This window comes from Gigantopelta aegis, chromosome 1, assembly GCF_016097555.1.
Source record: "Gigantopelta aegis isolate Gae_Host chromosome 1, Gae_host_genome, whole genome shotgun sequence".
Classification (NCBI taxonomy): domain Eukaryota; kingdom Metazoa; phylum Mollusca; class Gastropoda; order Neomphalida; family Peltospiridae; genus Gigantopelta; species Gigantopelta aegis.
Window position 1 is genome coordinate 28882921 of NC_054699.1, and position 25956 is coordinate 28908876.

General features: G+C 40.5%; 1 protein-coding gene across 3 annotated transcripts in view; it reads left to right on the forward strand.

Moving 5' to 3' along the window:
- LOC121367600 overlaps positions 1 to 21789 on the forward strand; it is a 43571-nt gene extending 21782 nt beyond the window's left edge. For all 3 annotated transcript variants that reach the window (XM_041491877.1, XM_041491895.1, XM_041491886.1), the window contains exons 3-4: positions 19052 to 19270; positions 21460 to 21789. In XM_041491877.1, the coding sequence (XP_041347811.1) occupies positions 19052 to 19270; positions 21460 to 21680 (440 nt within the window). In that variant the 3' untranslated portion in view covers positions 21681 to 21789. The remainder of the gene's footprint in view (positions 1 to 19051; positions 19271 to 21459) is intronic.
- Positions 21790 to 25956: the final 4167 nt, after the last annotated feature.

Consider the following 25956-nt stretch of genomic DNA (forward strand, 5'->3'; position numbering starts at 1 on the left):
GTTATTTGTCAGTTTTCTTTTTCTTTTAATTTGTCCTCATTTTGTAATTTTCATTCGTAATTTCAGGGGCGGGATGTAGCCCAGTGGTAAAGTGCTCGCTCGATGCGCGGTCGGTCTGGGATCGATCCCCGTCGGTGGGCTCATTGTGCTATTTCTCGTTCCAGCCAGTGCACCACTACTGGTATATCAAAGGCCGTGGTATGTACTACCCTGTCTGTTATATGCTGCTAATCGAAAAGAGTAGCCCATGAAGTGGCGACAGCGGGTTTCCTCTCTCAATATCTGTGTGGTTCTTAACAATATGTCTGACGTCATATAACCGTAAATAAAATGTGTTGAGTGCAATATAACAGCCATTTTGTAAACCAGTGGCAAGTCGGCGAGTAGTGTTCTCGGCGAAGCTGGTGTAGTAAGGCACGGAATCCCAAGCGGACAGTTTTCGCAGGTGAATCCAAACACCATCGTCAAAAACGGTCATGATTGAACAAAGGCAAATGTTATTCAATCTAGAATGACACGATAGTGGCGACAGCAGGTTTCCACTCTCAATATCTGTGTGGTTCTTAACCATATGTCTGACGCCATATAACCGTAAATAAAATGTGTTGAGTGCGTTGTTAAATAATTTTTTATTTTTTTTTTTAATTTCATTTAATTATTCTTCTAACATTTCCGAATTTGATACCTACTAACCTAAAGTAAACAACCCTTCTAACAACAATTGTTTTAAAATTAATTCAGTATAGAGAAACAAATTTAAAATATTAATAAAAACAAAATTACCAAGAACAAAATAAGGAGCAAGAAAAGACTTCAAATAACGATTTATAAATAAATTTAGCTAGCACGGCGAAGAAAGACAAGAGACGAACCAGATATAAACTGATAACTGTTGCCTCCCTCCCTTCCTTCCCCTGGACACCCCCGCTCCGCCCCCGGCCCCCACGTTATCAATTCTGGAACATCCCTTTCATTGAGGGAATAAACTTACTGACTGGATCAGCTACTATCCGTTTTTTTCCAATCCAAAGTTGGCCAATATAAATGATAAATCTAACTTCTATTTCAATACCCTATGAAAAAAGAAACCACATTAATAAAATATGTACATTTGTATTTTTATCCTGCTAACGTCTATATTTATCGTCAGCTCTAGGCAAATAACCATTATAGATAATCGGCAATGACAAACGTCTATATTTATCTTCAGCTCTAGGCAAATAACCATTATAGATAATCGGCAATGGCAAATGTCAGAATAAAGAAGAAAAACAGAAAAGAATTATAATCGTTTTACGACACGTCATAGCGATTTTTTTTTTTTTTTTTAAATAAATGTTTATTGTCCCAGAAAAACAATAGATAATGTCAGGGTTGGGGCCCCGAATAATTACCGTACATATCAATTATACACAGAATATACCATAGGAGCAAGGAGAGAAAGGGGAGAAAGCTGAAATAAGTATTTCCTCCAAACCAGCAACATTGTAAAACAAACAACCATAGTCTTTTTTTTATATAAAAACAAAGGCTGGCCATTTAAATATTTTCCAAAAATGTTAACCAACATTCCCAGTTTTCGTCGAATTCTTTATGTAAACAATTCTTGTAATACATATATTTTTCTAATAATAGCTTATCTTCAATATAATGTTTCAAGCCAGTTTTATTGAGTGTGGTGTTCTGTAATTTTGTTTTGTAAATATAATACTTTACATTTATAATTAACCAATTTACGAAATTGTTTTCCTTATTTATATTACAAAATAAAATCACAGTTTTGTAAAACTGGAAGTCTTCATCTGTTTGTTGCAACCACTATTCTATAAGATTCCAGAGTTCGACAACTTTGGAGCAAGCATAAAACAAGAGATCCGATGTTTCTGGCTGGCGATGACAGAAGTTGCAGAGATTTGAATCAACATATTTTATTTTATGTAAGAGAGTATTCGTTGCTGTAATTCTATGTAGGATTTGGTATTGGAACCATAACAGTGTTGGGTCTTTCAAAATCTTAAATGGCAGGCTATAATACTTCGCCCACTCTGAATGGGAAAAAGCAAATCCTTCAGCAGAGTATTTAATCTGCAAAGTAGGAAGTATGTTCGTGTCGTTCAGTAGTTTATAGATTTCTTTACTTCCAGATTTATTTTTCAAAAAGGGTTTTATTTTAACTGGTAAAATGGGATGCTTTGGAACACCATAGCTCTTTGGTGTCTAACTTACAGACCATTTGCTGTTGAAAAGGAACCGATAAATTATAATGCGACTCAATATTGAACAAAGTTAAAATTCGTATAATAACATGTTATGTTTTAAAACCATACCAAATTTTTAAAAACATTTCTTTGTAAATAAAAAAAAATGTTTTTCAACATATTTTAAGTCAGGATAAAGGAAAAATTAATAGTCATGGCATTAAGGTGCTGAATATATGTAAATCACATAACCTTTATATCCTAAACGGTTTATTTGGAACTTATGGAAGTGACTAACATATCGGAAATAAATGGAAATGGAAATGTTTTATATAACGACGTACTCAACACATTTTATTTACGGTTATATGGCGTCGGACATATGGTTAAGGACCACACATATATTGAGGGAGGAAACCCGCTGTCGCCACTTCATGGGCTACTCTTTTCGATTAGCAGCAATGGATCTTTTATATGCACTATCCCACAGACAGGATAGCACATACCACGGTGTATCAGTCGTGGTACACTGGCTGGAGCGAGAAATAGCCCAATGAGCCCACTGAAGTGGATCGATCCCAAACCGACTGCGCATCAAGCGAGCGCTTTACCACTGGGCTACGTCTCGCCCCTCAACATATCGGAAAGGTTACGACCAAAGATTATAGTCTGGCAAATTATATCATCGGCACGTATCACATATTGTAATTCGCGAACAGTTTTCAGATACATGAATATTATTCACTTTTCTCAGACATTCGTGAATCATTGCCCTGTAACTCTTAGCATTAGTAATACACCGACAACAGGTGTGCACAACACTACCGATGACATGCCATCATTAACACGCATAAACATACAAAAATGGGAACCTCACAAAGCTATGGAAATCAAAATTAATATCAATAGAGACAAACTTGAAAATATGTTCTTAATACTTAACAACGATTCTGTCGACATACAAGCACGCGTTGACGCAGCAACCGCGGCTTTAAAAGAAATAATTCTTGACGCCGCGGTAAAGACATTAGGCCAAACTCGTACACACACACAGAAAAAGGGCGACCATCCCAAACGAAAATTCGTTTTTGGTATGGGAAATCTTCTATATGCAGAATACTCCGGGTTAAATACCATATAGCAAAATCCATATACGCAAAACAGAACCGAACAGAACTTTATTTACTCTCATGGCCCCCATTCGGTGGCATCAGAGGAACATAAATAATAATAAACATACAAATTGTCAAGATGATTTCAAAGACCACGATACAAACAGATGAGCAGCTAAATATTAAAAACAGTTAAAATTACGCATAAGTCAAGAAGCACAAAATTACTTGTTAATAATTGGTATAAACTAACACAATTTTTTTAAGAACACCAATACGTTTTGAGCTGAAGAGTTGCTGGAATTTGTATATGTTTGGTCTATTTATATAGTAATTGTTAAGATATTTTAGTCTTTCTTGCCTAAATTTTGTGCATATAAATAGATAATGAAATTCATCTCCAACAATATTGCTATTACAAAGCGTGCGGTTTCTATTTTCATATAAAATGTTTGTCCACCTCCCCTTTTCAACTGGTAAAAAGTGATTTGAAATTCTAAATCGAAAAAATTATGTGTACGTTATTTTATCCAGAATGTTAAAATATGATTCTGGTTCCAATTTCTCTTCAAATATTCTATAAGTCGTTCCTTTGCTGGTCGTAAAGATGTCATTTCTCCATGTTTGTACATGTAGATACTGATCAGACAGTCTTCTCTTCACAACTCTTTTTAACCACTCCACTGATTTAAATTACTGCTAATCCCAAACATTATTCAATCCAAGCTGGTAAAATAGATCTCTGATGTTAATTATCCATTTATAGTGAGTACAGAATTCAATAAAATCGTAATACATTATTTGGTAAGTGTTTAAAGATGGTTTTAGACTTTTAGCTGTTAACAACCGTGCCCAAAAGCACATTATTCTTATATGTATTTTCAGAGATAGAGGTGTTCTTCCATATTCACCATATAACATTGTGACGGTACATGCTCTTAATTTTGTTTTCGCCTGTGGCGATATTAATTGTTTTAGAGGGCCGTGTGCAATTCCAATATGCACTTAAGCCCAGGTGGGCACTTTGTTACGTAATACCTCCGCGCGACCGTGGTCGAGCTGTGCCTATTACACACCCAGCCCAGGTGCGGAGGCCATGTGGCCAGTAGTTACGTAATACCTCCGCGAGTGCGGTTCTTACGACCGTGATTTTGGCGACTAGGCGTCAGAAAGTCTGGCCATCTAAGGAAAAATGTCGTCATGGGCGCTGTGGAAATATCACTTGTAGGTATTCGGTGCCGCGTTGTACCCCCAGGCGATACTGGGATTTTATAATAAATAGCTAGGGTTTTTAGAGATTTCAGGGAGAAACATAGGAAGGCTTCCAGGGGGAACGTTGTCCGTCCGGACTGGTAAATATATTATTTCTGCTCTGTTGTATAACCTTGATGTGATCGATGTGACTTTAAATATTTTAATACTGTATTATACCAATATTATTTAGACGGTGCTGCCGGTAATCTGACGCAGTATACTGTAGGCTCACTGTTCTAATATATATAAAGCTTAACCAGTCATCCTAGAGGACTTAGGTAAACTGTAGGTTATTGTCTTTATTGTGATAGGTACCCGTATTAATTCTGTATTACAAGGTTACTGAATGAGTAGATAAGGGTTAATTAAAAATTAACCAGTTAGGAATAGAGTTGTAATTCCTTTATTAATTAAGTTCCCCTGGAAGCGTTTCTCAATTATCACACGTGTGGGTGTTGTGTCACGGTGAAGTGATTAGAATATTGTATAAACTAGACACCTAGTGATTAACTAATTAAGTGATCAGTTCTGGGTTGTTACTATTTGTTGTTGTTAATTAACTACTGCGGCAGTACATTTGTCAGCGTAGATTAATACAGATTCCAAAGTGTATTGTGTTTTTGTTGTGTTTTCTAGTGAACTAAACGTGCTATATTATATATACTTTATATAGGATCTTATCTCTGTTCATACCTAGAGACGAGCCACGCGGGTATAACTGCCCGTTAACAGAGAGATCTAATAGATATAGCGTTAGGAGAGATATTTGGATAATCGTGTTTTATTCAGTTACGGGTATTATAGGATCCCCGTGACAGGAGTGAAAATTGGGGCGCTCGTCCCAGATCTGAAACGGGACATGCATATTTAAAAAAGTATTGTTTGTAAATGGGGGCTTTATAAATTATTTTTACAAATTAACTAGAAGTAGCAACGTTGTTCACTAGAAAATTAATTAATAATAAGTGCGTCATATCTAAACATGGATAAGAATTTGCTGGATAGGCCTACGCTCAGTGTAGTGGAGATTAAGCGAGCACGTAAGGCCGAATTAGTTGAAATCGCGGGTGAGCGAGAAATTGATTTAATATCAGAGAGAGAGAGAAAGAAGATAGAGATAGAGAAGAGAGAGGTAGAGATAGAGAAGATAGAGAAGAGAAAGAGAGAGAAAGAGAAGAACGTGCATTAGATAGAGAAGAGAGAGAGGGAGGGAGAGAGAGAGAGAGAGAAGAGAGAGATAGGGATAGATAATTCCAGTTACCAAAATTAAAAGTGGAACATGAGTTAAAATTGAATACTGAAGAAGTTAGCGAGAAGCAGGTTTATAGATCAGTGCCTGTATTTGATGACCAGGAGGTAGATATGTTCTTCCAACTTTTTAAACGAGCCGCTAAGCAGCTAAATTGGCCGCAGTCTAAGTGGACATTGTTAGCCGTGTCTAAGTTTAAGGGGAAGGCTGGTGTAGCTTATAATTCAATGAGTGATGAGCGAGCAAGTCAGTACGACCTAGTTACGGCGGTAGTGTTGAGGGCGTATGAATTACGACCTGAGGATTATCGTTTACGGTATAGCGAGTTGAGAAAAACGCAAGGTCAGTCTTATAGTGAGTTTGTGGCTAAGAAGACAGGGATGTTTGATAAATGGGTGGTGTCTCATCAGGTAGAGTCATATACCGAGTTACGGGAGTTGTTGATCTTACAGGACATTAAAAATGGATGACGAGTTAGCTTACGTATTCATTTAGAGGATCGTGATGTCAAAAAGATAGAGGAGACAGGCATAGTGGCAGATGATTACGTGTTAATACACAAAGCTCAGGCAGTACAGGGTAGCGCTGTACAACAGGGTGATAAGTAACTATCGGGGAGAGTCATCTAGTTGGTCAGCTAGTCAGGCAAGGAATGTACCTGGTGGGCAAAGTAAGGATAGGCCTGCATTATCAGCCAATGCACGAACTTTTCGCCCACATTGCAGTTACTGTGAAAAGGATAACCATCTTGTCGGGGACTGTTTTAAAAGGAAACGCGATAATGCGCACGTCGTCGGTTTAGTGAGGTCAGCTCTGTTAGCGAGAGAGTTAATGGTTAGTCCCATGGCAGAGAAAGTAAACCCGTATGTGTCCACTGGTATGGTTTGTGATGTGAAACAAGAATTGAGTCCTAAGGCAATATCAATCTATCGAGATACCGGGTGTAGTCAGTCACTGATAACGTCAGAGTGTTTAGCTGGTATTGATAATTCAGATACAGGACATAGTTTGGCTTTAACCTCGGTTACTGGAGAAAAAATGGTTGTCCGGTTACATAACGTTTTCTTGTGTTCGAAGTTTGTGATGGGACCAGTCGTTATGGGTGTTGTGAAGGACTTGCCTGTTGAAAACATAGGAGTTTTGTTGGGTAACGATTTGACTAGTCAGTGTTGTCAGCTGAAATGTGACCAATTGTTAATTAAAGACAGTCCTTTACCAATAGAAGAGTGTGAGGTTGATGAGATTAGATATCCCGCGTGTGTAAAGACTAAGGCTATGGCCAGAAGGGTAACACAATACCTAGAGGATATTTGTGATTTGTCTGATACGTGTGTGAGCCATGAAATTGGAGTGGATGAGGTTATGTGTAAAATGGTAGATAAGTCAACTGACGAACCAAATGGCGTGGAACCTGTTGACCTCCCGCAGAGGGTAAATGAACCAGTCGTGTTTGATAGAGGGGCCTTACCTTGTAATAGACAAGAGTTAGTTCTAGAGCAGGGGGCTGATCCAAATTTGTTGGCAGCTCGCACTACATTGTTAACAGAGGGTGAGATGGAGGCTCAGAAGTCAGGTTATGATATGGACAAGGGAGTATTAATGAATAAGAGAGGTAGAGATAGGAGGTTGCCGGCGACCGAACTAGCTAGGAAGCAACCGAACCATGCTCAGAGTAAAATAAACTCAGTGTTTGGTAGGAAGGCTAAGAGTCGGGAATTTAAACCAGGGGATAAGGTGCTGCTGTACCTTCCCATTAAACGGGGTTCATTGCAGAACAGGTATTTCGGGCCCTATGTTGTGCACAAACGGGTTAATGAGACAGGGTATGTGATAAACACTCCTGATAGGGTTAGGAAAAGTAGGTATTGTCACATCAATTTGCTAACAGGTTATTTTGACAGACTGCCGATAGTTCCAGAGTTACCTGTCCAAATTGAGAGACACTCAATTTCCTGTGATGACGTCAAGACTGCGGAGATCAAGTTGGCCAACGGCCAGATTCTAGCAGACTTGAGCCCCCAGCGAGCAAAGTTGACTACGTTGAAACAAGACAGTGTTTCCATTTGTCAGGACCTTCCAACGGTTACCAATACCTTAAGCCAGGATGTCCGCTTGGAACCCAACGCTACACCGATTCGACAGCATGCCTATCGGAGAAAACCTGGAAAACGTGCGACACTGCTAAAGAAGGAAACGAAGTTCCAGTGGTCAGATGAATGTGAGAAGTCATTCAACCGCCTCAAGCTGATGCGCTCCTCGTGTCCCGTGATGGCAGCACCAGACTACCGAATGCCTTTCAAGCTAGCTGTGGATACCAGTGACGTGGGAGCTAGAGCTGTGCTGTTCCAGGAAGACGAAAATGGACTGGACCATCCTGTAAGTTTCTTCTCCAAAAAGTTCGACAAACACCAGGTGAACTATTCCACTATAGAGAAGGAAGCTTTGGCCATGGTACAAGCTCTGAAGCATTTTCAGATCTACGTGAAATCGGCAGTGTATCAAGTGGTGGTCTTTACTGATCATAATCCGCTTACCTTCATTCACAGAATGAAAGCCACCAACCAGAGAGTTTTGAGATGGAGTCTTCTTCTGCAGGAATTCCCAATTACCATTGAACATATCAAGGGCACATCCAATGTAATCGCTGATGCCCTGTCCTGAAGTTGAACGTTGTGATAATGTGTTGACGTTCTTGATTTCTGTTTTGTTTTTATATATTTTATTGTATACCAGGGACTCAGAGACTCAGTGTGATTACTGGTAGTCATCTTATTACTATATGTTATAAATGCCCGGATGCGTCGGTTAACGCACATTTTGTTTTAATGTAGTATATTTCCCTAATCCTAGAGTAGAGGAAATATCCTTTTTGAGGTGGGTGTGTGTGACGGAACATGCTCTTAATTTTGTTTTCGCCTGTGGCGATATTAATTGTTTTAGAGGGCCGTGTGCAGTTCCAATATGCACTTAAGCCCAGATGGGCACTTTGTTACGTAATACCTCCGCGCGACCGTGGTCGAGCTGTGCCTAATACACACCCAGCCCAGATGCGGAGGCCATGTGGCCAGTAGTTACGTAATACCTCCGCGAGTGCGGTTCTTACGACCGTGATTTTGGCGACTAGGCGTCAGCAAGTCTGGCCATCTAAGGAAAATTGTCGTCTTGGTCGCTGTGGAAATATCACTTGTAGGTATTCGGTGCCGCGTTGTACCCCCAGGCGATACTGGGATTTTATAATAAAAAGCTAGGGTTTTAGAGATATCAGGGAGAAACATAGGAAGGTTTCCAGGAGGAACGTTATCCGTCCGGACTAGAAAATATATTATTTCTGCTCTGTTGTATAACCTTGATGTGATTGATGTGACTTTAACTATTTTAATACTGTATTATACCAATATTATTTAGACGGTGCTGCCGGTAATCTGACGCAGTATACTGTAGGCTCACTGTTCTAATATATATAAAGCTTAACTAGTCATCCTAGAGGACCTAGGTGAACTGTAGGTTATTGTCTTTATTGTGATAGGTACCCGTATTAATTCTGTATTACAAGGTTACTGAATGAGTAGACAAGTGTTATTTAAAAATTAACCAGTTAGGAATAGAGTTGTAATTCCTTTATTAATTAAGTTCCCCTGGAAGCGTTTCTCAATTATCACACGTGTGGGTGTTGTGTCACGGTGAAGTGATTAGAATATTGTATAAACTAGACACCTAGTGATTAACTAATTAAGTGATCAGTTCTGGGTTGTTACTATTTGTTGTTGTTAATTAACTACTGCGGCAGTACATTTGTCAGCGTAGATTAATACAGATTCCAAAGTGTATTGTGTTTTTGTTGTGTTTTCTAGTGAACTAAACGTACTATATTATATATACTTTATATAGGATCTTATCTCTGTTCATACCTAGAGACGAGCCACGCGGGTATAACTGCCCGTTAACAGAGAGATCTAATAGATATAGCGTTAGGAGAGATATTTGGATAATCGTGTTTTATTCAGTTACGGGTATTATAGGATCCCCGTGACAGGAGTGAAAATTGGGGCGCTCGTCCCAGATCTGAAACGGGACATGCATATTTAAAAAAGTATTGTTTGTAAATGGGGGCTTTATAAATTATTTTTACAAATTAACTAGAAGTAGCAACGTTGTTCACTAGAAAATTAATTAATAATAAGTGCGTCATATCTAAACATGGATAAGAATTTGCTGGATAGGCCTACGCTCAGTGTAGTGGAGATTAAGCGAGCACGTAAGGCCGAATTAGTTGAAATCGCGGGTGAGCGAGAAATTGATTTAATATCAGCTAAAACCTTAGGTGATATAAGGACAATTATTATCCAGGAAGTTTTTGGTGATAGGTCTGTTATGGAAGACAGTGAGATTGTTCCAGAGATAGAGATAAATGAGTTAAGTGTGGAACAACAATTAGCTTTTAAAAAAAGCTTGAGTACGAAAGAGAAGAACGTGCATTAGATAGAGAGAGAGAAGAGAGAGAGAGAGAGAGAGAAGAGAGAGATAGGGATAGATAATTCCAGTTACCAAAATTAAAAGTGGAACATGAGTTAAAATTGAATACTGAAGAAGTTAGCGAGAAGCAGGTTTATAGATCAGTGCCTGTATTTGATGACCAGGAGGTAGATATGTTCTTCCAACTTTTTAAACGAGCCGCTAAGCAGCTAAATTGGCCGCAGTCTAAGTGGACATTGTTAGCCGTGTCTAAGTTTAAGGGGAAGGCTGGTGTAGCTTATAATTCAATGAGTGATGAGCGAGCAAGTCAGTACGACCTAGTTACGGCGGTAGTGTTGAGGGCGTATGAATTACGACCTGAGGATTATCGTTTACGGTATAGCGAGTTGAGAAAAACGCAAGGTCAGTCTTATAGTGAGTTTGTGGCTAAGAAGACAGGGATGTTTGATAAATGGGTGGTGTCTCATCAGGTAGAGTCATATACCGAGTTACGGGAGTTGTTGATCTTACAGGACATTAAAAATGGATGACGAGTTAGCTTACGTATTCATTTAGAGGATCGTGATGTCAAAAAGATAGAGGAGACAGGCATAGTGGCAGATGATTACGTGTTAATACACAAAGCTCAGGCAGTACAGGGTAGCGCTGTACAACAGGGTGATAAGTAACTATCGGGGAGAGTCATCTAGTTGGTCAGCTAGTCAGGCAAGGAATGTACCTGGTGGGCAAAGTAAGGATAGGCCTGCATTATCAGCCAATGCACGAACTTTTCGCCCACATTGCAGTTACTGTGAAAAGGATAACCATCTTGTCGGGGACTGTTTTAAAAGGAAACGCGATAATGCGCACGTCGTCGGTTTAGTGAGGTCAGCTCTGTTAGCGAGAGAGTTAATGGTTAGTCCCATGGCAGAGAAAGTAAACCCGTATGTGTCCACTGGTATGGTTTGTGATGTGAAACAAGAATTGAGTCCTAAGGCAATATCAATCTATCGAGATACCGGGTGTAGTCAGTCACTGATAACGTCAGAGTGTTTAGCTGGTATTGATCATTCAGATACAGGACATAGTTTGGCTTTAACCTCGGTTACTGGAGAAAAAATGGTTGTCCGGTTACATAACGTTTTCTTGTGTTCGAAGTTTGTGATGGGACCAGTCGTTATGGGTGTTGTGAAGGACTTGCCTGTTGAAAACATAGGAGTTTTGTTGGGTAACGATTTGACTAGTCAGTGTTGTCAGCTGAAATGTGACCAATTGTTAATTAAAGACAGTCCTTTACCAATAGAAGAGTGTGAGGTTGACAATGATTAGATATCCCGCGTGTGTAAAGACTAAGGCTATGGCCAGAAGGGTAACACAATACCTAGAGGATATTTGTGATTTGTCTGATACGTGTGTGAGCCATGAAATTGGAGTGGATGAGGTTATGTGTAAAATGGTAGATAAGTCAACTGACGAACCAAATGGCGTGGAACCTGTTGACCTCCCGCAGAGGGTAAATGAACCAGTCGTGTTTGATAGAGGGGCCTTACCTTGTAATAGACAAGAGTTAGTTCTAGAGCAGGGGGCTGATCCAAATTTGTTGGCAGCTCGCACTACATTGTTAACAGAGGGTGAGATGGAGGCTCAGAAGTCAGGTTATGATATGGACAAGGGAGTATTAATGAATAAGAGAGGTAGAGATAGGAGGTTGCCGGCGACCGAACTAGCTAGGAAGCAACCGAACCATGCTCAGAGTAAAATAAACTCAGTGTTTGGTAGGAAGGCTAAGAGTCGGGAATTTAAACCAGGGGATAAGGTGCTGCTGTACCTTCCCATTAAACGGGGTTCATTGCAGAACAGGTATTTCGGGCCCTATGTTGTGCACAAACGGGTTAATGAGACAGGGTATGTGATAAACACTCCTGATAGGGTTAGGAAAAGTAGGTATTGTCACATCAATTTGCTAACAGGTTATTTTGACAGACTGCCGATAGTTCCAGAGTTACCTGTCCAAATTGAGAGACACTCAATTTCCTGTGATGACGTCAAGACTGCGGAGATCAAGTTGGCCAACGGCCAGATTCTAGCAGACTTGAGCCCCCAGCGAGCAAAGTTGACTACGTTGAAACAAGACAGTGTTTCCATTTGTCAGGACCTTCCAACGGTTACCAATACCTTAAGCCAGGATGTCCGCTTGGAACCCAACGCTACACCGATTCGACAGCATGCCTATCGGAGAAAACCTGGAAAACGTGCGACACTGCTAAAGAAGGAAACGAAGTTCCAGTGGTCAGATGAATGTGAGAAGTCATTCAACCGCCTCAAGCTGATGCGCTCCTCGTGTCCCGTGATGGCAGCACCAGACTACCGAATGCCTTTCAAGCTAGCTGTGGATACCAGTGACGTGGGAGCTAGAGCTGTGCTGTTCCAGGAAGACGAAAATGGACTGGACCATCCTGTAAGTTTCTTCTCCAAAAAGTTCGACAAACACCAGGTGAACTATTCCACTATAGAGAAGGAAGCTTTGGCCATGGTACAAGCTCTGAAGCATTTTCAGATCTACGTGAAATCGGCAGTGTATCAAGTGGTGGTCTTTACTGATCATAATCCGCTTACCTTCATTCACAGAATGAAAGCCACCAACCAGAGAGTTTTGAGATGGAGTCTTCTTCTGCAGGAATTCCCAATTACCATTGAACATATCAAGGGCACATCCAATGTAATCGCTGATGCCCTGTCCTGAAGTTGAACGTTGTGATAATGTGTTGACGTTCTTGATTTCTGTTTTGTTTTTATATATTTTATTGTATACCAGGGACTCAGAGACTCAGTGTGATTACTGGTAGTCATCTTATTACTATATGTTATAAATGCCCGGATGCGTCGGTTAACGCACATTTTGTTTTAATGTAGTATATTTCCCTAATCCTAGAGTAGAGGAAATATCCTTTTTGAGGTGGGTGTGTGTGACGGAACATGCTCTTAATTTTGTTTTCGCCTGTGGCGATATTAATTGTTTTAGAGGGCCGTGTGCAGTTCCAATATGCACTTAAGCCCAGATGGGCACTTTGTTACGTAATACCTCCGCGCGACCGTGGTCGAGCTGTGCCTAATACACACCCAGCCCAGATGCGGAGGCCATGTGGCCAGTAGTTACGTAATACCTCCGCGAGTGCGGTTCTTACGACCGTGATTTTGGCGACTAGGCGTCAGCAAGTCTGGCCATCTAAGGAAAATTGTCGTCTTGGTCGCTGTGGAAATATCACTTGTAGGTATTCGGTGCCGCGTTGTACCCCCAGGCGATACTGGGATTTTATAATAAAAAGCTAGGGTTTTAGAGATATCAGGGAGAAACATAGGAAGGTTTCCAGGAGGAACGTTATCCGTCCGGACTAGAAAATATATTATTTCTGCTCTGTTGTATAACCTTGATGTGATTGATGTGACTTTAACTATTTTAATACTGTATTATACCAATATTATTTAGACGGTGCTGCCGGTAATCTGACGCAGTATACTGTAGGCTCACTGTTCTAATATATATAAAGCTTAACTAGTCATCCTAGAGGACCTAGGTGAACTGTAGGTTATTGTCTTTATTGTGATAGGTACCCGTATTAATTCTGTATTACAAGGTTACTGAATGAGTAGACAAGTGTTATTTAAAAATTAACCAGTTAGGAATAGAGTTGTAATTCCTTTATTAATTAAGTTCCCCTGGAAGCGTTTCTCAATTATCACACGTGTGGGTGTTGTGTCACGGTGAAGTGATTAGAATATTGTATAAACTAGACACCTAGTGATTAACTAATTAAGTGATCAGTTCTGGGTTGTTACTATTTGTTGTTGTTAATTAACTACTGCGGCAGTACATTTGTCAGCGTAGATTAATACAGATTCCAAAGTGTATTGTGTTTTTGTTGTGTTTTCTAGTGAACTAAACGTTCTATATTATATATACTTTATATAGGATCTTATCTCTGTTCATACCTAGAGACGAGCCACGCGGGTATAACTGCCCGTTACAGAGAGATCTAATAGATATACAGTTAGGAGAGATATTTGGATAATCGTGTTTTATTCAGTTACGGGTATTATAGGATCCCCGTGACAAACATATACATGTATATATTGGAGTACTTTTCCTGACAGGCGCTAAATATCGTAAGAATTGGTATGAATCTTTTCTATAATATTTATATTTTCAAATCCCCAAATTTCACAGCCACTTGTAATAGACTTAGTTTAGTAAATGGAAGCAAATCTTATAAAAAAATGTTTATCAAGAGAACGTACAGCTCACACATTTAAAATGGAAAAACAAATGCGAAACTTGAGGTCTAACACCCAAAACGCATTTTATAAGCTGCTTAAGCCCACAAACACTGAGGATAACTTGCCACCATTAGAACGTTTCCATGATTTCTTACGAGACCTAAACTTTGGAAATCCAGAGGAAAATAATGGCGAAATACACGTGGAAGACATTGATTTAGAAACAATAAATGCATTAAATAGAAGAATCGATGAACAAGAAATAATTTTGGAAATTAAAAGATTAAAAAATGGAAAGTCACCTGGAATAGGTAATAGTTATACCACACTGTATCGGTGAATATTCCTACAGTTTTGGTCATGGGGCCTCCGAGGCGAACCCTAACCCTATACCTAAAACGGAAAGCGTTCGACCCGAATCCCTCTATATCAAAGGTTCTAAAGACCAACCCTAGCCCTATACCTAAAACGGAAAGCGTTCGACCCGTATCCCTCTATATCAAAGGTTCTAAAGACCAACCCTAACCCTATACCTAAAACAGAAAGCGTTCGACACGTATCCCTCAATATTAAAGGTTCTAAAGACCAACCCTAACCCTATACCCTAACCATGCCCATGATACACCTACACTTTTGATTTAACTACACCTATATTTAAAAAAATAAATAAACCCCCATATGATACAGTGAACTCGAATGATACAGTGAACTTTTATTGGCATAACTTACATTGAAATCCGGAAGGTACGTGCGCTGTTTATCTTGTATTTGATGAGCACGTGTTAATCTGGAGAACCGCAGGCAATACTTCCGAACGTTCCAGCATTCAGTTCATTCAGGCTTAGGTTTAGGGTTGAGGCTAGTGATAGTATTAGCATGCATGCATGCTGGAACGTTCGGAAGTCTTTCCCTTTTAAATTCTTCAACACTTGACTAAGTAAAGTCATTAAATATCCATATTGGGGGAATGTAGACGGATTTTCGCCGTTGTGGTACACATGTCCAGCTGTCATATACCTGTGTTATACAACACCACGTGTTCTTAGACGTGTTCGCGGGAATCAGTAACGTAACTAATGTCTGTTTTATTTAATGACACACTCAACACATTGTATTTACAGTGATATGGCGTAACTAATGACTGAGTCACATATCCACCGATTCGGGATAAGGCGCCCGTACGGACCCAAATTTCGGGGAAAATTTGCAAAATCTCACGGCGGCCACAAGGGTGCAGTGGCTATCCTGCGTGCGCCTTGGCGGTTTTTTCCTCGCCGTAGGACGCATCGGAAGATTTTAGCACGGAGTTAAAAGTTCCCGATGTGTCGTAGAAATTTTTACTGGCCGTAAGCCCGTAGACACGTCGTAGACAGCATCGCACGGGCCCAATATGGCCCCCACAACATTCGTATGAATTCCGTACGATTTTGGGACGGAATTTAATATGTAAGTTTAATCGTAGAAATATTTTATTAGTCGGAAACATCTTACAATGCAGCAAACTCAGGAATGTCCCGTCGCGACCACACTTATCCTCTCTATTTTTTTTTCATCCGCTCCCGCTTCCGCACACGTTATCCGTCGTCCGCCAAATTCGATATTACTGAAATCAATTGCTGCGAATAGATGGACATTGGATGCGCATACGGATTCCCACAATGTGACGTCATATTCGTTTGTTCATTGTTTATTTTTAACGAAGGTATCGATAAAGCAGTATTAATGTTGACCCATGCATTTGTATATAATGATGAGTTAAAAGTTATGAATAATGCAGGGGTGGATCTCGGATTTTACAAAGCTGTGGACTAATATGCAGGTCAGCATGAATGGAATGTTAGCGACCTTTTTGTATTACATAAAAAGCAAAAAACAACAACAAAAAACCCAAACAACAAACAAACAAACAAAAAACGCAAAAAAACCCAAAAAACCCAGCAACCGAGAACGAGTGCCCCAGTGCCATCGTTATAAATTAAAAACCTAACTAACTAAATAAATATATAATTAAATGTAGCTTATGCATATAGCAAGTCTTTCAAGTCCTGATATGGCATCCCTCAAATGAGTGTTTTCTTTAGCAATGTGGGGCTTTACTAAGTATACAATTAGTGCAAACTGTTTTCAGGTCATTCTAAAGTACTGGTGGAATCTATATCCATCCATTTGTAGTTGTATAACAACTCTGTGATACTCTCCGTGGCCAGTGCGTTTCATATTGATATGGTGTATCCACCATCTTCTAATCAACCTCTTTATCTTCTTGCTTCTTCTTTTTCTATACCAGTACTGTAACAATACATCACTAGCATCATCAGTATTGTAGCCGAGTTGAAGAAATTTTGACATGTCAAATCATTATTGAGAATTTGTTTGTGTTTCGAACTATATAGCATGCAACAAACGTGGACATAAAGTATTTGCATTGTTATGTTGTCGTCCGGCAACTGTTGGTATGCGATCTTGCTAAAACACATGACAGGTGTGTTCGTACAAAACGGACAATGGATGACGGATAACGTGTGCGGAAACGTGAGCGGACGAAAAAAAAAACCCCGGACAAATGTGTTTGCGGCTTTATTTTCACACGTACGACCATACGACAAAATGGCTTTGATTGGTGAAACTTATCATTTGCATATAACAAAGTTCAAATTATGTTTTGGTTATAATAACAAGCCATCTACAAAAATTGGTTTGTGTCGTGACATTGTTTGCATATGGCAAAGTTCAAATTTTATTTGGCAAATTCCGCTCGGTCCCCCCCCCCCCCCCTTCATTCATTCCATATATAAGCCCCATTAAAAAAAAATTACTCTTTATATTGATGTGGGCGGATATCTTTCCTTAAAAGTGAATTTTACCGCAAATAAATATGACTAAAAGGTTATTTTGCTGTATGTAGTCATATTTTAAATGCGCAAAATTGCAAGGGGCATTACAACTCCAAATATTTTTTTTTTATGTACCAGTAACGCTGAGATCACTCCCAGGTCCCCCTTTAAATTTATGTGATGTTTCTGTAACAACCAACACCCACCCACCCCACCGCGACGTGATTTTACCAACATAATAATAATAATAATACAAAATTATTATTATTATTATTGTTGTTATTATTGTTATTATTGTTATTATTATTGTTATTATTATTATTATTATTGTTATTATTATTATTATTAGCAGCAGCCTACTACTACCTTTTTGGGGTGTTTTTTTCTGGTTGTTAGGGGCGGGATGTAGCCCAGTGGTAAAGCGCTCGCTCGATGCGCGGTCGGTCTGGGATTGATCCCCGTCTGTGGGCCCATTGGGCTGTTTCTCGCTCCAGCCACTGTCTGTCTGTGGGATGGTGCATATAAAATATCCCTTGCTGCTAATCGAAAAGAGTAGCCCATGAAGTGGCGACAGCGGGTTTCCTCTCTCAATATCTGTGTGGTTTGTCCGACGCCATATAACCGTAAATACAATGTGTTGAGTGTGTCGTTAAATAAAAAAAAATTTCTTTATCTGGTTGTTTGGGTATAAAAATGCAAGATTAACGTGCGTGTGCACACACACACACACACACACACACACACACACACACACAAACGGCAGGCTGAACTTGCCCCTGCACGTAGAGCTGCATTCAACTGGGTTAAGTTATAATTAAGCCAACTATTGGACGGCAAAACATGCGACAGTACACTGGGTTTTTTTTTTTTTTTTTTTTTTTTACGCTATACATTAAACCGAATTGCCACTTTGCGATTCAGTCAAACGTTTAGCGAAAAACGATTGGCTGGTTGTAGGTCACATTAGCGACGCTGGAAAACATGCTACCCGTTTTCGAACCGAGCACTATAAGAGTTGTAGCCGTCTAGACTCCCGCCCCAGCTAAATTCCATGCACACGCGCCTGCAGTGGTACTCTGTACGATAGCTCCGTAAAACAAACCCCAAAAAACAACATTCTTTTTTTTAAATATCATAATAATAATTTTAAAAAATTGTGAGTTCATGTTTATTATTTTATTTCAGCGTATTCGCAGTTATTTTGTCATAAAATAATAGTTTTATAATTATTTGCCATGTATATAGCTGGCCCTCATTTGCCAAGTCTCCATACGCACCAGTCGTTTATTTAAAATTCAAGGATACATTACACGGCTGTCATATATATAACCTTATCACTACGAGTAGGTTTTGCTGTACATTTTATAACTTTTCTTAAAAAGAGTTCCAAATTTCATAAAGGAAATGTTATGGAATTCCCTCCATCGTGGTTCATTTAAAATGTTTTGGATGATACAATAACGAGATATGGTATTCCAAATGAATAAGTTCGATTTACAATCCATATTTAGAAAAATAAGGCCCATTAAATCCCTGACTGAGTGCTTTTAAACACTCATCGTTGCACGATCAGCCTTCATACTAGTATAGCAATATAGTCTATAATTTATCAATTAACGATTGATAGCTTCATAGACATAGTGATGTTATTAACAAAAGTTGCATGGTGTATTTCAGCCTATATAGACACCATTTGCCGGTGGAACCCGAACGCCAAATTGCCCAGTCCCGTCAGCTGTGGTCAGTACTTCGACTGCTCGCAAACCGGAGGTTCGGGGCAGTACGCCAAATACGTCATGGAATGTCCCTACCCACAGCTGTTCTCGGAGCGGAACAAGCGGTGTGAACACTTCAAGAGAGTGCAGTGCGGCACACGGAGAGTTCCCAAGGCGCCGTGTGAGATGAAATACTAAACTAGTAAAAATTAGTCCTTCTTCCTCTCTCCTTCTCCCTCTCTATCTGTCTGTTTGTCTCTCTCTCTCTCGTTCTTTCTCTCACCCTCTCTGTCTCTCTCTCTCTCTTTGTTTCTCGTTCAGCCCCCACCTCTCTCTCTCTCTCTCTCTCTCTCTCTCTCTCTCTCTCTCTCTCTCTCTCTCTCTCTCTCTCTCTCTCTCTCTCTCTCTCTCTCTCTCTCTCTCTCTCTCTCTCTCTCTCTCTCTCTCTCTCTCTCTCTCTCTCTCTCTCGTTCTCTGTATATGCGTATCTATATATGTATGTGGATATATGTGTATACATGTGTGTATGTTCTATATGTGTATATACATGTATGTGTGTTGTATGTTCTATCTGTGTATACATGTGTATGTATGTATGTTCTGTGTGTCTGTGCGTGCGTGTGTGTTTGTGCCTGTACCTGGGCACGCAGACATGAATTTACGAGCAGTAAAAAGTTGGAAGTGACTCCTATCTACGTCGGTAAGCCCATCGGACTACTTCTCGTTCCAGCAAGTGCCCGATAACTTGTGTAACAGTGGTATTGCTATGTACTACGTCGTCTGTGGAATGGTGCATACTCATTCTTTGCTGGTAAACATAAGCTTTGTTTTTGGTGAACGACAATCAGTTGAATGGACCCACTGAGGTGGTTCGATCCTGCGACGCAAGCACCTCAGGCGAACACTCAACCGACTGAGCTAAATTCCACACCTGCAAATCATAAAGAGTAGGCAGTGGATATTCTTATTTGTATAATACAGCGCTCACCTAATGCGCGATCGATCTAGGATCGATTCTCATCGGTGGACCCACCGATGGGCCCATTGGGCTATTTCTCGTTCCAGCCAGTGCTCCACAATTGGTGTAACAAAGGCCGTGATATGTACTATCCTGTCTGTGGGATTGTGCATATAAAAGATCCCTTACTGCTAATCAAAATAGTAGCCCATTAAGTGGCGACAGCGGGTTTCTTCTCTCAATATCGGTGTGGTCCTTAACCATATGTCTGACGCCATATAACCGTAAATAAAATTTGTTGAGTGCGTCATTAAATATGCGCGATCGATCTAGGATCGATTCTCATCGGTGGACCCACCGATGGGCCCATTGGGCTATTTCTCGTTCCAGCCAGTGCTCCACAATTGGTGTAACAAAGGCCGTGATATGTACTATCCTGTCTGTGGGATTGTGCATATAAAAGATCCCTTGCTGCTAATCGAAAAGAATAGACCATGAAATGGCGACAGCGGGTTTCCTCTCTCAATATCTGTGTGGTCCGTAACCATATGTCTGACGCCATATAACCGTAAATAAAATTTGTTGAGTGCGTCATTAAAAAAAACATTTTTTTTCTTTAATGCCGTCGGCGACGTCGATGAAGAAAGTAACAATAATCATTGTTTCCTCGAGTGTCATTAATAAACGACTTCCTTTATTTTGTCGTTCGGTACCTCAGAGAGGAAACCTGTTACCGGCAGGGTCGACCGTCAAACACAGCGGGACGTATCCGAGTTCCTCGCGAGATCAATTCTGATGAATGGTGTTAACTACCCCCCCCCCCCCCACACACACACTGACACCAATACAGGACTGGCGTGTGTATATATATATATATATATATATATATATATATATATATATATATATATATGTATGTATGTATGTATGTATGTATATATATATATATCTGTGTGTGTGTATGTATGTGTGTTTGTGTGTATGTATGTGTGTATGTATGTGTGTGCGTGTGTGTTTGTGTTCGTGTGTGTCTGTCTGTGTGTGTGTATGTAAGTGTGTGTGTGTCTGTGTGTATGTATGTATGTGTGTGTTTGTATTTGTGTATGCGTGTGTGTCTGTGTGTGTCTGTGTGTGTATCTGTTTGTATATGTGTTTGTGTATATGTGTGTATGTATTTGTGTATGTGTCTGTGTATGTGTGTATGTGTTTGTGTGTGTGTTTGTGTGTGTGTGTGTGTTTGTGTGTGTGTGTGTGTGTGTGTGTGTGTGTTAGTGTGTGTATATGTGTGTGTGTGTGTGTGTGTGTGTGTGTGTGTGTGTAAATGTATGCGTGTGTGTTTGCCTGCACACGCGTGTATTCCAAAGAATGCATCGTTAACCCCATGTAAAAAAAACCCAAACATTTGTTTCCAGGCGACTACGTTCAGTATCTCCAACTGTGCCAGACAACGAAATGCCGTCCTTGCGAGCGGCGACATCCCAGCTGTAAGGGGCGAAACAACGGATTCCAGCCCATCTACAACGCGCCCCGCTTCTACATGTTCTGTGACAGCGAGCGTACTCTGGATATCAAACAGTGTCCACCTAGGCAGACATTTTCCTCCCGCCTCAGGAGATGTATCTCAGTTCGGTAAACGGCAAACGAAAATGAAAACGAAAACGAAAACGAAACTGAAAGCGAAACACAGTCCCTTTGTACCTGTAAATGATCGTGCAATCTGAGTAAACTCGTGAGAAAATCCACTAGTTCTCTTCTCGTGTTAGTCATTTTATTATTTATTTCAACTTATTTTTCGTGCTTATATCCAATTAAGGTTCAAGCACGCTGTCCTGGGCACACACTTCTGCTATCTGGCCTGTCTGTCCAGGGCAGTGGGACAGTGGTTAATTGTTAGTGGTTAGTGAGAGAGAAGAGGGTGTATTTGGTCTTACACCTACACATTGAGTCGTTAAGGCTCGCTCTGGGTTGGAGCCGGTACCGGGCTGCGAACCCTGTACCTCCGATGGCTTAACCACGACGCCACCGAGGCCGGTAGTCATGTTAAAATTATTGTATTGATATAGTACGTGGATCACAACTGGTATATCAAAGGCCGTGGTATGTACTATCCTGTCTGTGGGATGGCACACATAGAAGATCCTTTGCTACTAATGGAAACATGTAGCGTGTTTCATCTCTAAGACTCTATGTCAGAATTAACATAATTATGTTTGACATCCAATAGCCGATGATTAATAAATCAATGTGCTATAGTGGTGTCATTAAACAAAATAAACTTCTACAGTACGTTTGCGTCATGGAATGGGTCTGTCTAGCTAGGGATGGGAGGAAAGTCGGTGTAATGGCCGCTGCCCAGTGAAGCGTTAAACTCGCTCTGGGCTGGCGCCGTTACCGGTAGGCGAATCCAGTATGTACCAGGGCTCCGTTCTACGAAAGAATTGTAGCTATGGTTAATTGTAGTGACTTAAGTATAGTTTTACAATTGGCACTCTAAACTTTACAGCCGTTCCACAAAGCAACCTTACAGTAGTCGTAAGTTCCCCTTTAATGAATAAAATCGTCCGAATTAGTTAAATAATAAATTGGTTACCGATTTTTCGCAAACCACTTGTGTGTATTCATTGGTATGGGACATCCGTGAAGTAACTTTGTCAGTTTATTTGCTAAGCGATAATTGCCGAATACATAAGACATTAGAGTTATCTCCCGTATTTTCGTTAGACGGTCGTATGGCCTAGAATGTTTTTTTTTTTTTGTCGAACGCCGAGTTTCGTAACAAGTATTTGGTATACATTAGATCCATTTTTACCCCAAAAGTTAGTATCCTTCTTAGAAAATATTCAAGTCATCATCTAGCTGGCTTTTTGGGGTGGGGGAGTAACGGTCCTTATACTGATAACATACATTTTTTAAAAAGTGTCATCTATGTGTTTTTATGGCAACCATGATCTGGTGTATTCTAACATGAACTGACAACCTCACCGAAACTGTTGTTTCTAAAGTGCAACCATGGGCGGCGTACGAGGGGGGGGGGGGGGGGGGGGGGGCAGGGGGGGGGCAATTGCCCCCCCCCAAATTCGGGCAAAACAGTGGGAAAACAGTGGGGAAAATCAACCCCTCCAGCCCCCCTAAATCAAAGAGTCCCCATACGCCCATGAGTGCAACCTAATATAATGCACACCTCATAAGGCATATATATTGCATACAGTTTTGTACAACTGCAATATGTCATATTAAACAACACAATGTTTTACAATAAAAGTCCTGAAGATATTTACTGTCAGTTGTGTGTATACTCAGGTATATATGTATAGAGTGAAAACAATGATAGTTAGAGTGCCTCTACCCCTTTAAAGAATTCCATTAAAACACATGCACTTGACTGACCCCTAGATTATGAAGACCTTAACAGGCACATTATAGAAATATCAGTATTAAAAAATATATTAGATCCATTTTTACCCAAAAGGTTAGTATCCTTCTTAGTAAAATGTTCAGATCATCATCTAGCTGCCATTTGGGTGGTGGGGGGTGGGGGGGGGGGGGGGGGGGGGGGGTGACGGTCCTTGTAATCTGATGGTAATCATGGAAGCAATCACCTCGTTGCCTAACCTCCTTTTGACGATGTTGATATCGGAATACGGAATACGGTTTTATCGTTTCAACAGTTTAAAGTTTGTTTTGTTTAACGACACCACTAGAGCACATCGATTAATTAATCATCAGCTATAGGATTTCAAACATTCTGACATGGCCTTTGTTGAACCAGATATGGATCATTGGTCGGTGCAAGTGGTTTACACCTACCCATTGAGCCTTGCGGAGCACTCACTCAGGGTTTGGAGTCCGTATCTGGATTAAAAATCCCATGCCTCGACTGGGATCCGAACCCAGTATCTACCAGCCTGTAGACCGATGGCCTAACTACGACGCAACCGAAACCGGTTTTGAAAATGAATTGTTCGTTCTTCTGTTCATGCGTGAATTGTGAAAAGTGTATCATAACACGTGAAAAACCAGCCTTAGATGATCATAGCATTAAAATCGTTTCCTGAAACGGGGCCCTGAAATATATACTGTACTTGTAAGCAATTTACTTTGTTAAATAAAATAAAATAAAATATATATATATATCCGACACCCAGCCTGTCCCGTTAGATACGACCGGCCTCGGTGGTGTAGATACTTGGTTCGCGACCCGGTTCCGACTCCCACCTAGAGCGAGTTCAACGACACCAAGGTTAGACCTGAGACAACATCACCGACTTCTCTCTCACTAAGACACTGTCCTGGACAGATAGCCCAAGACAGCTGAGGCGTGCGTGTATGTGCGCGACTGAACCTTAATTGACTATAAACACGAAAACAAGTATAATTGTAACAAATAAAATGCCAATCCCTCTGTTGTCGCCTTGGGAAGAGGGTGAATTTCCTTTGAGACAGTTGGCGTAGACGACCAACGCGGATCTGGGTCAAATGGCAGCAAGGATGACATTCTGGTGATATTTGAACTGCCTTGGTAGTCTCTTTTGGTGGCCTCCGCTCTCTGCCCTGGGTCAGGCCACTGGTCATACCACAGGCGTGATTATAAGCGTACGAGACGGGAGGAGAGGGGGCAAGGGGCAAGTGCTCCCCTAGTGCTGGAGCAAAACCTCAAATTCGTACAAACATGATAGAGATATTTGGGCAAAATGTGCTAACCTGATGCCTTTTTTAACCATGTATTTCCAGCATTCTGCTCTCAAAATTAATTGCAATCCCTCTAAATATGCGTAGTGATTCGTTTGCAGCCCTACATAGCTGTTTGGTAGTAATGCTAATATGAATAAATGCTGTTATCCAAATTCGGGCATTTTCGTTTAATTCGGATAAATAACAGCATGCCTCCACGTACAAAAATGGCAGTCCATACACCTATGGACATAGCTGAACCTAATGGATGTGGGTATCTTAAAAGCATTTGGACGTGGTCGACTCCGATAACACGGCATAGCCTAACATATCTAGGGTTATTGGCTGAATTTCAAAACTTCTCTGTTAATTCCTTGAATTTCAGGCAAAGACTGGGCGGAATGAAGTTCAGTGTGTTGATTAGGAGTCTTCTTTTGTTTGTTTTGGTTTTCTTCTTCTTCTTCTTCTTCTTCTTCTTCTTCTTCTTCTTCTTCTTCTTCTCTTCTTCTTCTTCATCACCGAACTACATCCATTGTTGCCAGTGGTATACTGCTCACAAAACGTATGGGACATTCCCCACAATTACCAAAACTGTGTAACATTGAAAATAATTACATTTATTTCAACATTAACTGTAGGGCTCGACCTTAGGGGTAGCCCGGATATTTTGCCCTCCACAATTCACTTCAGAACACCAGATTTCCAAAACCGGTAGCCCAACGAGCTTCTAGACTTTCTACCTCAAAATAGAAGTACAGCCAGAACAGACACTACATTTGCCAGTGTATAAAATCACCTCGTACAACGAGTGGCCCATCTAGCGTCAATATATGCATTAAACATTTGTCGCATGGTTCTTATTAGGCTGCTTTTCCATTAGTGCATTTCTAGCCCCGGCCACGGCGCCACGACTGGTACATCAAAGGCCGTGGTATTTGCTATCCTGTCTATGGGTATTGTGCATATAAAAGATCACTTGCTGCTAATCGAAAAGAGTAGCCCATGAAGTGGCGACAGCGGGTTTCCTCCATCGATATCTGTATTAACCATATGCCCCTTGCCATAAAACCGCAAATAAAATGTGTTGAGTGCGTCGTTAAATGAAACATTTCCTTCCTTCGTGCCTTCCATTAGTACGATTAATTCCACACGGCTAGCCGTCTAGCTGTTCTAGTCGCGCGGCTAGCACATTCTACTGAGGGATTCTTATGACACGGTTACTTCCTGGTGACGTCCTT